Raw genomic sequence first — 13,214 nt, forward strand, 5'->3', positions numbered from 1 at the left:
TTTGCTTTTTCTTCCCAGGTATGAATGCTGCTGTGCGGGCAGTAGTGCGCATGGGAATCTATGTAAATGCCAAAGTCTATTTTATTTATGAGGTTAGTTTTGTTTCATTCATTCTGTATTTTGTCTTCTCACTAAACTTGAGTTTTTGTAAAAACACCATGGAGACTAAATAGTATAAATTAAAAATGTTGTAGGTGCCATTCCTTTTCACTGTGTGTTTTATTTTGTACTTTTGATTTTTATGGAAATTTACATCTCACAAGGTATATTCTTAAACTATGTAATTAAAAGTAATTTCTTAAATATATGGAATTCTTTGTGTGCTGCCAAAGACTTGAAAGCATTGTCACCCTGCAGTGAGCTACATATCTGTGCACTGGTTGGATGTTTGGCCTCAATTATTGTACTCCATAAATATTTTCCTAAACCTGTTTAAACCACTAATTCTTAATCCTTTGACTCCATTTTCCTAGAGTATGCTAAGGATGTATCCTCACCCTCACTTCACAGCTTAGTTTTGATCAAGGGTGCTGTGGCACTGGTGCCATCTTGCCTGACTTATAGGTTGCAACTGAAGAAACTCAACCAACAAACACAAAAAAGCCACATCAAAAACTTGACCCTCCTTGGTCTGTCCTGACATCAGAATTTTGTGGTTGAAATTTGTAACTGTATGTGCAGAAATATTGTAAATTTCTGTAGCAATCATGCAATAAGAAAAAAAGATGGGGCAAGTTTAATGTCAGTACCAAGGTGATGCTCCACTTGTTTGTATTCCTGGTATAGACTTTTGCAGTTAGACTTCCTTGTAAAGGGCACTTTCAGTTTTTATACAATTTTTACAATTGTAGATTAAACAATACAATAAATAGATACAATAGATAAGTACAATAAATACAATGCAGTAAATACATTCTGTTCCCACTGGAATTCCTGTACAGCTCATTAGTAGTCTGAGGTTATTACAAATCATAAGAAAAAATTTCTAAAGTCTAACTTTAATATAAAAATATAAAGTACTAGAATTCATAGAAGTGCTTAGAAAATGCTTTCATTTTAGTTTTGTGCATAGTAAATACAGAATTTGTCTTTAAAAAGTAGCTGTTTATCCAGTTTTTCCCTGTCTGCTTATTCCTATAGCTCATTTACTAATGAGATGCAAAGTATATTGAAATGCAAATAAGCAGAGGACTGTGCTCCAAAATTCTTTCTTACTACTGTGCTAGGGCAAGTTGCTCTGAATACTTAGTGTGTGCTAATTACATGGCCAATCTCTGGAATTCCTTCAGTGTTCAGCTGTTGTGCAGGCTCACTGAAATGGGTCAGATACTTCTCTGGAGGGTAGTAAGGAGGGTGTTTTGGGCATCTTTAAGGCCAGAACTTGGATTTGAATTTATTTTTTGATCAAGTTAAAGAATTGACATATTTTTTCACCTTTTAAACATATTTGGTATCACAGAGTGATAAATTTCAAGAGAACTTTAAATACTTGTTTTTTCTGAACTGGACTTATCAAAATAGTGCTATTTAATTTAGGGTGCTCCTGTGTTTGGTAGAATTCGCCAGTGTGAAGTCACAGATAATTCAGAATGAAAAGTGATTGTAAAAGAAGTAGTCAATGTTGGGAATTTTCAGTTTCCCATATGTATTGTCCTTCTGTCTTCAATGTAACAGCAGGGTCTCTGAGGAAATGCACATTTCATTTGCAAGTATGGGCTCTGAAAAAGATCTTGCTTCTAGATTAGTCCATTCAGTTCTGTATTTTGTAAAGTACTGAACACTAAGCTTTGTTCTTCTCTGACTGGTGATAATTGAAATATGAAGTCAGTTTTCCTTCACAATGCCTACAAGTACTTCAGAGAAACAGAGTTGCAGGCACCGAAATGAAACAGCTGTTTAATTTTACCCCTTTGAAATGGGAAACAGATGAAGGTGACAAGTGTAATAGAAGGTAAAAGTCTTCTTCTGATACTTGTCACTAATGTTCCCTGTTCTAAGCCTTTGTGTGATGGATAGAGGGGTTGTATTTTTGGGTATAGTTTGAGTTATTTAATGCTTTTAATAAAGTATTCCCTCTGAGTTACTTGAGTGTGTAAGCAAAGAGGATAGTGTATCTTAAGCCAACGTTTTGAGCATTTTAACACTTAGATCAGGATAAAATGATATTTGTATTGAAGCTGCTCTGAAATAATGAAGGAAAAACCTGAAGTGGCCATATCCAAAAGAAGAAAAAAAGTATTTGGATCCAAAAACGGAGTTAAAGGTCTCAGCCTTTTCAAGCTTATTTTGCTGTAGTCATCATATCCTTTATTTCTCCTGTAGCTGTGTCTGGACCTTTTTTACACTGCAAAACCATCTGTCTTCTACAGCTGTGGGCAGCACTAGTTCCATATTCTAAGTAAAAAAGTAATTCTGTTTTCCTAACTCCATTTTTCTTCATCTTGTGATGAGGAATTACCAAGATAAATTAATTAAAATTGGTAGTGAATAAGACCTAAGTAATTTTCTAGCCTTTTAAAATTGGTTTTATGAAAGCCCAAATAAAGAAACAGTTACATACTGGACTTCATGGCCTATTTGGACTTCAAGTCCCAAAAGGAAAAAAAGAGTAAACTCATGTGAAAGTGAAAACTAGAAGATAATTTATATAAAAGCTATTATTTGTTATATATCTTTTTTATAATTTGTATAAAACCCATGAATTTTTAGATATAAAATTTAAAAACCCCTTGTATTTCTTAATTCACTGAAGTTAGCACATTTCAAATTTTTGCCATTAATTGCAAATCTATACAGTTCTGCTAGCTTCACAGTTTTGTATTTTTTAATATTTTATTTTAGTCTGTAGTTATCCATCTTGACTATCATCTTATTATTCCTCAAATCTACTCCAGTCTGAATTAAAATTTGAATACCCACGGATTAATTTCACTCATGGTATGGGAATTTAGGAGCTGGAAGTATGTGTAGAGTATCAGGCTGTTCTAGGGAGATAGTTTAATTTTTTTTTCCACTGATCAGAAACTATTAAAATCAGGTTAATTTTTCTTTTGTCTTGTTTTTCCTTTTTAATTGAGAATGGGAAAAAAAAGTGATGCCTCTCATTTATGGCAGCTCAGTTTTAGAAACTTGAGGTCTTAAATATTTATACAAATAACCTGCCCTTTTTCCAGGGTTGAAGCACACAGTTCCCAGTGGATGTGGGCTCTTGCTACTAAGCTATGGAGCTTTTAGATTGTGCATCTTGGTTAAGAGTCTTTTTCTCCAGAGGCCAGCATTGGGAGTGCAATGGGATGGCAGCCATGGATTCCTGTGAGGCAAACTTCATGTCTTTTCTTGGGGGTTTGTGCACTCACTGGCAATATTATTTTATGTTGTTGAGCAATGGCTAAGAATCCTCAGTGAGTAAATTCACATAACTCTTAAAGCCCCAAATGTCTCACATGTAACACATCAGAAGATGATTGTTCTTTTTCAAAAGCTTTTGTCTTCAGAATTCAGGCTGGAAGCCATGTTTGCTCCTGCCACACTCTCCTGGAGTTGCAGTGTGTGAATGTACCCTGTGAGCACTGAACCCACAAGGATTCCTTCTTCTTCTTCTTTGAATATTTAGGTTTTGGGTACATGAAGGATTAAACATAAAATGGAGCTGATCTTCACACACACACTTTTTGACAGTTCATTTTTTCCATTCTTGCTACACAGTTTTTGTCTCAGTACACAAGCACCTGTATTTTTAGGATCTAAGTAAGAATATACTTTTTTAATATAAATTGACAGATTCCCACCCTCATATTAAGATCTGTAGTCACATCTGCCAGTGATTTTTAGTAACAATTGGAGCAGTGGTAAACTTTCAAACATACATTGTCCAGTCCTCATCAGTGTTTATCTAACTAAAACAATAAATGGAAATCATCATCATTTATACTCAATTGTATTTAGTAATTTATTTTTTTTCCCCAATAGCTTTTTTAGAAAGCTGTTCTAATTCTATAGCTTGTATCTTTTAATGGTGTGGAAAACAATGTGACAGTTCTACCTGCCTTACTCAGAGGTGGCATACACATACTTGGCAGACAACTGAATTAGGAAAAGTTCTTATAACAGTTAAAACAGATCATGATTCCAAAGGTTCCCTGCCCTTACCTTGTAGTGGGAGGAATTGTTAATATATCCCCAGTTCTCACTTGTCTGCACAGATATGAACTCCTGACTGAAATGCACAAATTCCTTCTATTTTAAAGAAACATGGAGCAGGAATGGGTCATAGCTCATCCTTAGCCTAGCTATGAGGTGTTTGATGTCTTACAACTTAATCTACTATTTTATCTCTTTACTTTGTTCTGTGTTTTAGATTTGTTAATCTGAAAATTGGGAATTTTATTCCATCAGTCTTATTTCTGTATAGATTTCTTATATTTAATACTTGTTTGGATGCACTTTTGTTTTTCCTCTCAAGTTAAAATGGAAGGTGAATGACTTGAGCACACATGTACTGTACATGTTGTTGTCAGCTCTCAGTGCAGCTTACTGTAGTCAGTGTTACAAACTGAATTAAGATGCAACATTACACTATTTACTGCCAGTGGATCTCTTGAGTTATTGTAGCTGTCAATGGAAATACTTAAAGAGAAAGTTTTCACTCCAGTACTGAATGATACAAGTAACATCCAATTCTATGTTTAAAAAAAATCAAACAAGCAAAGCTGGTGCTGAATGAACTTAGTAACTTATTAGCCATCATCAAGCTTAGTTGTATCTACTGCAATGTTTCTTTCTGAGGATCTTTCCACTTTATCTGAGGCTGAATTTTTTTTAAGTTGCTATGTAGATTAAGCATTATTCATTTTCCACTTTGCTCTAATTTTAATAAATTTTGTAAATAATGGCTTAGCTCTTCAAGTCACTGTGTGTGTGTACATTAACATAGAAATAGTGTGTCCTGTATTTAGGGGCCCACAAGGGAACTGGGAATATAATTCACCAGGAACTAATGGTGGGACAAGGAGTAATGGGGGCAAAGTGAAAGAGTGGAAATGCAGGTTAGCTATATGGAGGGAATTCTTTACTGTGAGAGTGCTGAGTCACTGAGCAGGTTTCCCAGAGCAGATGTGGATGCCCCAAGCCTGGCAGTGCTCCAGGCCAGGTGGGATGGGCATTGAGCAGCCTGCTCTAGTGGGAGATGTCCCTGCTGATGGCTGGGAACTGGAACTTGATGATCTTCTAAGGTTCTGTTCAGCCCGCACCATTCTGTGTGTATACATTAGATACACCTCGTACACATGAGAATGTACAAGATATTGAAAAGGTCTGTTGGATGGCAGAAATTAGAGATATAAATTGTTTTCCATCTTGATGCTTTTGGCTATTGCTTGATCATATTGTCTCTAAATTATTCAGTCAAGTCTCACTGAGCAGAAACTTTCATGCTTTCCCCCTGGAATCTGTGCTGGAATCCTGAAGTGCCTAATTGAGTAACTGGTACTTCTGCTGTGTCCAGGTTATCTTTACATTCTAATTTTCTTGTGCTGGTGAGGACTCAAAGTTTGACATAAAATATCATATATATTATATGAATACTAAGCCACTATAGGCTTAGTATGTTTCCAAGTTACTGCTTATTGAGTAAATTCTGCATGTACCCTGAATTGTGCCAAATTAAATTTTTCCAGTTTATAATGTCAGTTTTGCTGTTTTCTGAATTTCTTCTTTTTCTAGTTCCTGACTTATTAAAAAAAAAAAAAAAACAAAAAAGTGCAGAGAGGAAAAACTGTTAACTGATTGTTCCTTGGTATGGGGAATATATACACATAATCTAAAAATGGAGACATAAACACTGCCATGGTTATTTTTCTTTAGTAATTCTTTATTTATTTTCTTTAGCATGTTATGATTTTCTCTGTGAATTTAAATAAATGTCAAAAAGTTGAATGATAATTCCAGTTTTATTCTGGTGTCTGTCAGTTAGAGTTTTCTAAACTTAGGACTTGGCTGCTTTTTCTTTTTCTTTTTCTTTTTCTTTTTCTTTTTCTTTTTCTTTTTCTTTTTCTTTTTCGTTTTCTTTTCCTTTTTTTCTTTTTCTTTTTTTCTTTTTGCTTTTCTTTGTTTTTATTTTAAATCAATGCTCACAATATCACCTAATGGAAAATAATCTGTAATTGCCATCCTGCTAGTATTTTTATAGAGAGGAAATAAAGCAAAGCCAGACAAAACCCTTCAGCTGCTTGCTGGATAGGTTTCCTTGTTCCAGATAAGTGAAGTTCTTCTCATATGACAGCATGCAGTGGTTTCAGAAGACCATTTAAGTTAAGGTATTAGGAATTTCTTAAATGCATCACTAAAAATTGTATTTCTTTCCTATTAAATGTCTTTTATTTATTGTGTGACTGCCTCAAAAAAAAAAAAGGAAAAAAGGTTGCGTCATCTGATTTCTTGTTCTTTCATGAAAAAATTTAGATTATTGCTCTTTATCATGTTTTGGTTATTACCAGCACTGTGGGGAAAAATGTACAACGTGTTACAAAGATTTCCTAAGTTCATGGCCCCAGGCTGAGATTATGCTTTTAAGGAACATATTTTATAATGCATTTCAAAGTTCTTTGTAAATTTTTGAAAATATATTTGAATATTTATTCTTCGAGAAGAAGCTCATTATCATTCTAGTTTTATAGCTGTGTAATCTCAGTAAAGTGTTACCTTATCTTGATGATGTTTTTGTAACTGATCCTTTAGTAGGAGGGTTTGTTTTGCTTTTTCCCCCATAAAGGAAGCACTGATACCTTCTTGAACACAGTTTCATTTAAATTGAGTATTTTTTAATTCAATGTTTTTAATTAAATTTTAATTAAAGTGCACAAAGTGAGTATTACTGTAGTGGAAATTTGATGTAGTTTTTAAAATCAGACTTATGAAATACTTTCCCTTTTGCAGGGTTACCAGGGAATGGTTGATGGAGGTGATAATATTGTAGAAGTTTCATGGGAAAGTGTTTCGAGTATCCTGCAAGTGGTAAGTGCTGTGGGATGAGAGTGGGACCCAAAACCTCTTTATTCAAACAGAAGAGCCAAAATTCCAGATCCAGGCGCCTGCTGGAGTTGTGTATTTGGACTGGGTGTGATGAGTGGCCAGCACGTGCCTCTTCCAGCAGAGCCTGGTTTCTGCACTGACACTTGCTGGAGATCTTGGTGTGGTCTTGAATTTGGAGCCCAGAAATTATCTTGAAAATCTTTGTTCTAGATTTGCAATGTCACCTGTCATTAGCCTCCTGAAGCCATACAGGCAAGTCTATATTTAGTAGAAAAGACATTATAGGGCTAAAACATGAAACAGCTGTTTTGCAAGGCAATTAATTTCTTACGAAACCCTGTTGTCTTTCTGTGTAAGTGGATTTAGAATTATAGTAAGGGATGTAATTACAGTGCAGTTCTGCAGAGCTCACATACTGCCAGTGCCTTGGTACATTTTTGTTCCAGCATTCTGCACTGTGGCCATTTGGATCTCCCCAGCTTTTGCTCAGCATGGTAATGTTGTTGCCTCTTCCAGAGCAGGTGCTATGTTTGGGGAAGAGGCCTTACTGCTTGCCAAGCTTTCTGAAAATACCTCCAGGTGAAGCATGGGTTTCTTTGGTTTTTTTTTTTGTAAAGTTAATGAACACAAAACAGTTAGCAGAGACAATTTTTTGTTTTTTTAAACCAATGCCCTGGAGTACTGTGAGGTATTTTGTCCCCTGTGTTTGGTTGTTTTTCTCTACTTCTTTTTTTCCCCCTTGTCTATCTTGCAGAATTTTTAAGTAGAATCGTGGAATATATCAAGTTGATAGGGACCCATAAGGACCATTGAGTCCTAAAACTAAACAATATGACTAAGAGCATCATCCAGATTAATTTTATGATGACAGGAAAATTGAGTTTTCTTGGACAAGCCACACAAGAGCATAGGCAGGAGCAGGATGTAGGCTTCTGTACATGTGTAGGGTAAAAGAAAAACATCTTTCTGAGCTTTATTGCTGGTAATGCAGCAGACCAACATTGAACCTCAGCATGTATCTTACAGAATAGAATGTGTTGTTTTGATGAGAAAGATTTTACAGCCCATTGTGTATTTGTTTATTCAGAACAAGTAACACTTTGTTTCAAGTACAGTTTTTTTTCCTCTTGCAGCTGTTTTCTTCTAAGTATGAAAATACCTAGTTTTAGAGACATTTTTTAGTTCTGATTTTTTTTCAGCATCTCCATGGGTGCACATCTGTCTTTTTTTCTGGAGACAGCTGAATTCTGTTCCACTTTCTTTTTTCTTTCCACTAGCAGCTATGCAACACAGGTGACAAACTGGCCTGAGAGCTTAAATATCTATTGATAGGGTGAATTGTGTCAGTACAGCCACTCCAGATTTGAAGTTCAAATGTAGATGGATGTGACAGATTTACTACTAGTTAAAGTGAAGGGAATGTTTATGCAAAAGGGATGTAATCATCTCCAGATTTGCTTGCAGGACAAAAAAATACTACTTTTTACTGTGACAATAAATAAGGCAAAAATTAAACTTCTTAAATGACTGAACAACATAAACACAGAAGATGTGTCAATGATGTGTGTCCAGCAAGACACCCAGCAGTTTTCAGTGACAGGGCAGTTCAGTTATTTTTAAAAATACCACGATTTGCAAAAGAAGCTTTTAAATTCATATTAATAAATGCAACAGATAATCAGTAAAAAAGAAAATGTAGCATTAGTCTGGTCTATAAGGAATTAAAGACATTTATTTCCATAATTCTGTGGAACAACAATGGATGCTAATTTTGAATTTCAGGGATACATTTTTTTCTCTTATTGTCTAGGTATCTTGTGATATTTGGGAGAAAAATACCACACTGAGGCAAATTAATGTAAATTCTTAACTAGTTAATATATCACTTTTTAATTTAAGTAGCAACCTATTTATTTTAATACTGCTAAAATTAATCGGATGTAATTTAACATTTTCCTTCCAGAGTAGCTCTTTATCAGTCATTTTTGAGTGTTTTTTTTTTGTTGTTTTTGTGTGTGTGTATATCTGTGTGTGTATGTATCTGTTCTTGAACATAAATTCCCACAGGTTTGATAATTTGTATATCATTACCTTACCTCACTGTAAAATTGAAAGACGGAGGTTATGCTACAAACCTCATCACCGATCCATCTTAGAAATGCACAGCAATGTTCTGGAACATTGAATTAAATAAAAGTGCTGTTCTTGCCTGTGCTAGGGGGGCACGGTGATCGGCAGCGCGCGCTGCAAGTCGTTCCGCACGCGCGAGGGCCGCCTGCAGGCCGCCTGCAACCTGGTGCAGAGGGGCATCACCAACCTGTGCGTGATCGGCGGCGACGGCAGCCTGACCGGCGCCAACCTCTTCCGCGAGGAGTGGAGCGGGCTGCTGGAGGAGCTGGCACAGAAAGGTCAGTGTGCCCTCAGCCCCCTGGGCTTCCCCTCCAGTCTGCAGGGGAGTTATGGACCCTGACTGCAGGGGTGCAGGCTCTATCCGCAGGGTACGTCTAAAGTTTAAAAATCAAATACGTCATTCTAGGAAATCGCGTAGTTCTTAAAAAATAATACCTTTTGGTTTCTGTAGATCCGCTCATGTGGATCGTAAAGATCCAAAACAGCCAAATAAGTCACTGGGCAGCAATCTGTGTGGCTTTTGTCCTCTATTATGAGTAATTTTCAGGATCTGAGCTTCATACCTTTTGCTTGAAAAGCTCTATGCCCTCATATCCAATCTGAGGTGGTAATTCCTTTCCTACAACAAGTGACACATTTGTATGTTATTAAATTATGATGCTTTCCTTCCTATGTGTCATTGTTTAAGATCAGAACATTAAGAGGCTGTTGATAGAAGTACAGCCAGCCCAGTAGTTGCCTTTGATAGCATCCAGAAAAATGCACAGGGAAGAGTAAAGACTAAAATAATGCTGTGTTGATGCTATGTGTTACTCATAATGCATAAAAACTCTGATGGGTTCCATCCATTTCTGTCTTTGGAGCTTCTTGAACCAGATGCTGTTAGCAGTCCTTAATGAATTTCTCTTTCATGAATGTACACAGTCTACTTGAAGGCATAGAGAATTTTGCTGAAAACACTGTGTAGCAAGGAGTTCTGCAGCTTCACTGAATAATGAAGATTGTGAAGAATCTTCTTCTGTTTATTTTGATCCTGCTGGCTTCTAGATCATTTGATATCCATAGTTTCTGTGTTAGAGTAAACCATGAATGATCAATCCTGCTTCCTCTCTGCATGCCACTTGAGATTTTACAGCTGTCTTATTTTCCCTTCATCATCTCTTTTTCTAGATGGAAGAATCCTAGTTTGCTTAGTTGTTCCTTATATGTAAGTTCTATATCTTTGATCATCTTTGTTGCCCTTCTCTGAACCTTTTCCAGTTCTACCCTGTTTTGAGGTGGGGAGGACCACAACTGCACCCAGTATTCAAGATGAGGGCAAACCATGGATCTACACAGTAGTATAATGATGTTTGTTTTGTTCTCTACTCTTTTCTTAATATTTTCTAATATTTTGATTTTTTTTACTGCTATTGAGCATTGAAGCTGATTTATTAATGAAAACAGCATTTTTATATTATGCTGGAAATAGTGTTATTTGTTTGTGATGTTAGGGTACATTTTTTTCATGTGTCTTAGTTTACATTTATCTGCAATGAATTCCATCTGATACTTTACTGCTCACTGTGTCTTGCTAGTCTTCATTTCTTCTCAAACACTCCATATGTTTAGATCCCAAATAATTCAGTTTGATCAATGAACTTTGGCACTTTGCTGCTCATTCCCTTTTCCAGGTTATTGCTGAGTGAACAGCGCAGATCCCTGTAGAGCTCCATTGATTTCCTTCCTAAGATACAAGAATTTGTGTTTACCACTGCCTCGTATTTTTTACCTCTGTTTCACATTATTTACTCTATGAAAAGCCTTCTGTCTTGTACAGTGACTGCTTAGTTTCCTCAAAATCCTTTGGCAAAAGACTTTGTCAATGGCTTTTTAGAAATCTAAGTAGAATATGTCAACCAGATATTAAGTCACATTTGGAACTCTAGAAGAGGTTTGTAATGCATGGTATACATTCATAGAAAACATTTTGATTCTTCTTCACAATGTTATATATATATCTTCATGGACATTAGTTATATTTTTTCATTATGGTTTCTGCTGTTTTTCTAATGTAGACATTAAACACACTGATACATAGTACTTGAATCTCATATTAAAAATTTGGCATTATATTTACTACCATCCCATCCACAGATACTAAGGTAGTTTTAAGTGCTTAAGCATCTAAGGTGTTTCATCCTTGAGATCCTTTAGAGCTCTTGGATGATGCAGCATTTTCATTGCTGTCTTGGGAGACACTGCTAAGACGTAGAATAGGAGCTTTTCTGTTCTGTTTGCTTATTAATCATGAAATCAGAGCCTTTCAGTGTTGCAAAAGAGAAGTCTTCAAAAGTTGGATGCTGGTTTCTAACTGTTTATATATGCCCATAATCACATCCAGTTTGCATCCTTTTGCTTCTTCATTGCATGTTCTACACTGAAACTACAGTTTGAATGCTACTGTTTTAATTTGAAACCATCAATTTTAAGATTGGTTACAAACTTGATAATTATTTGACACTTTGAAATGGACTGAAAAGCTCTTATTTCCTTCCTTACTGTAAGGAGTTCTGTGCAGGATTCTTTTGTTTGGATGTTTGACTGGCTTTTGTTTGTAGTTTTGACTAACCTTGTTGCCTAAAATATCTAAACATAATTTAATGTTTGGATATGTTTAGTTTATAAAAGTAGAGCACCCAAGCAATACATCTAATGTTTTTTTTTTAGTAGTCTTACAGTTCTTTCTCTGAATACTTCTTTACAGGAAAGATTGATGCAGAGGCTGTTAAGAAATATGCTTACCTTAACATTGTGGGAATGGTTGGATCCATAGACAATGACTTCTGTGGCACTGATATGACCATAGGTACTGACTCAGCTCTGCACAGAATAATTGAAGTTGTGGATGCCATCATGACCACTGCTCAGAGGTAAATTGAGCATATTATAGAGACTGATAACAAATGCACACATGCTTATGCTTTTGTTTAAGTTCATTTTAAATAGAGGTTAGGTAGGTGGGGAAATAAAATTTCTTTTTGGCCGCATGTTTCAAATGTCTTGGTTTCTTTTTTTCTTAATAAGTGCTTTTTCATCATTCCTGTTATGGCAGCACTTCAAGTATGCAATCACAGAGACTGCATCAGCCTTAGGGGCAGACTTGGTTTCAATGTTTTGAGTCTTTTTCAGCCATAGTCTGCTAGAGAAGATCCAGACACACCATGAATAATACAAAAATAGCATCTGTGTTATATAAGCTTTATTTCAGTAAGAATGAAGCAATTAATTTTTTTTAAATACAGCTATACCATTACAGTTCTTAACTATGGGTCTGCATCATTTACATTTCCAGTAAAGGTTCATATCTTCTCTCATAGCATGTTTTGCAAGAAAGTAGTGAAAATGCATTGGAAGATACTTAATTTGAAATATATTATTTAATATGATAATGATTTTGTTTTTCTAATATTTTTCTGTTTTGCTAAGGAATTCTGAGTTCAGTAATCATAGTAAACACAAGCTGTTTCATGATACTAGGTTCAGTTAATTTGTTTTCTTATTTTGACAGCCATCAGAGGACATTTGTTCTGGAGGTTATGGGGAGACACTGTGGGTATGTATTGTCTTCAGCATTTTGTGTCTTGTACGGGTGCAATTATGAAAGAAATCTGAACCATAAAAGTCTCATAATTTGTTCTGTTTTTTAGCTATCTAGCTCTGGTTAGTGCCTTAGCCTGTGGTGCAGATTGGGTGTTTATTCCTGAATACCCACCAGAAGAAGGCTGGGAAGATTCAATGTGTGTTAAGCTTTCAGAGGTAATTTGTCAATGTGTTTGAGATTCCCTCATGTCTTTGTGCATGTTTATTTAAGCAGTGATGAAAAAATGTGATCAGGACTTTGAGCAAATCTTTGGTTTTGGTGTCACATAAAGTTCTCTGTGATCTTGAACATTTCTTTTCTTGTACTCTGTGATTGTTTTGAGAAGTCATATGACCTGCCCTGGGAATTGCATAAAGTTAAATCTATATAAGCCATATGTGTACATTTCCTCAGCAATTTGGTGTTAGACATT

At 35.6% G+C, this 13,214-nt stretch overlaps 1 protein-coding gene across 3 annotated transcripts in view; it reads left to right on the plus strand.

The window, feature by feature from the left end:
- PFKP (phosphofructokinase, platelet) overlaps positions 1-13,214 on the plus strand; it is a 43,171-nt gene that overhangs the window by 8,096 nt on the left and 21,861 nt on the right. For 2 of the 3 annotated variants that reach the window (XM_058042325.1, XM_058042333.1), the window contains exons 2-7: positions 19-92; positions 6,934-7,011; positions 9,248-9,437; positions 11,906-12,071; positions 12,710-12,754; positions 12,849-12,957. In XM_058042325.1, the coding sequence (XP_057898308.1) occupies positions 19-92; positions 6,934-7,011; positions 9,248-9,437; positions 11,906-12,071; positions 12,710-12,754; positions 12,849-12,957 (662 nt within the window). Of the gene's footprint in view, positions 1-18; positions 93-6,933; positions 7,012-9,247; positions 9,438-11,905; positions 12,072-12,709; positions 12,755-12,848; positions 12,958-13,214 lie in introns of those variants that run through there. The other variant, XM_058042341.1, reaches the window with a different exon arrangement.

Source organism: Melospiza georgiana, chromosome 1 (genome assembly GCF_028018845.1).
Source record: "Melospiza georgiana isolate bMelGeo1 chromosome 1, bMelGeo1.pri, whole genome shotgun sequence".
NCBI lineage: Eukaryota > Metazoa > Chordata > Aves > Passeriformes > Passerellidae > Melospiza > Melospiza georgiana.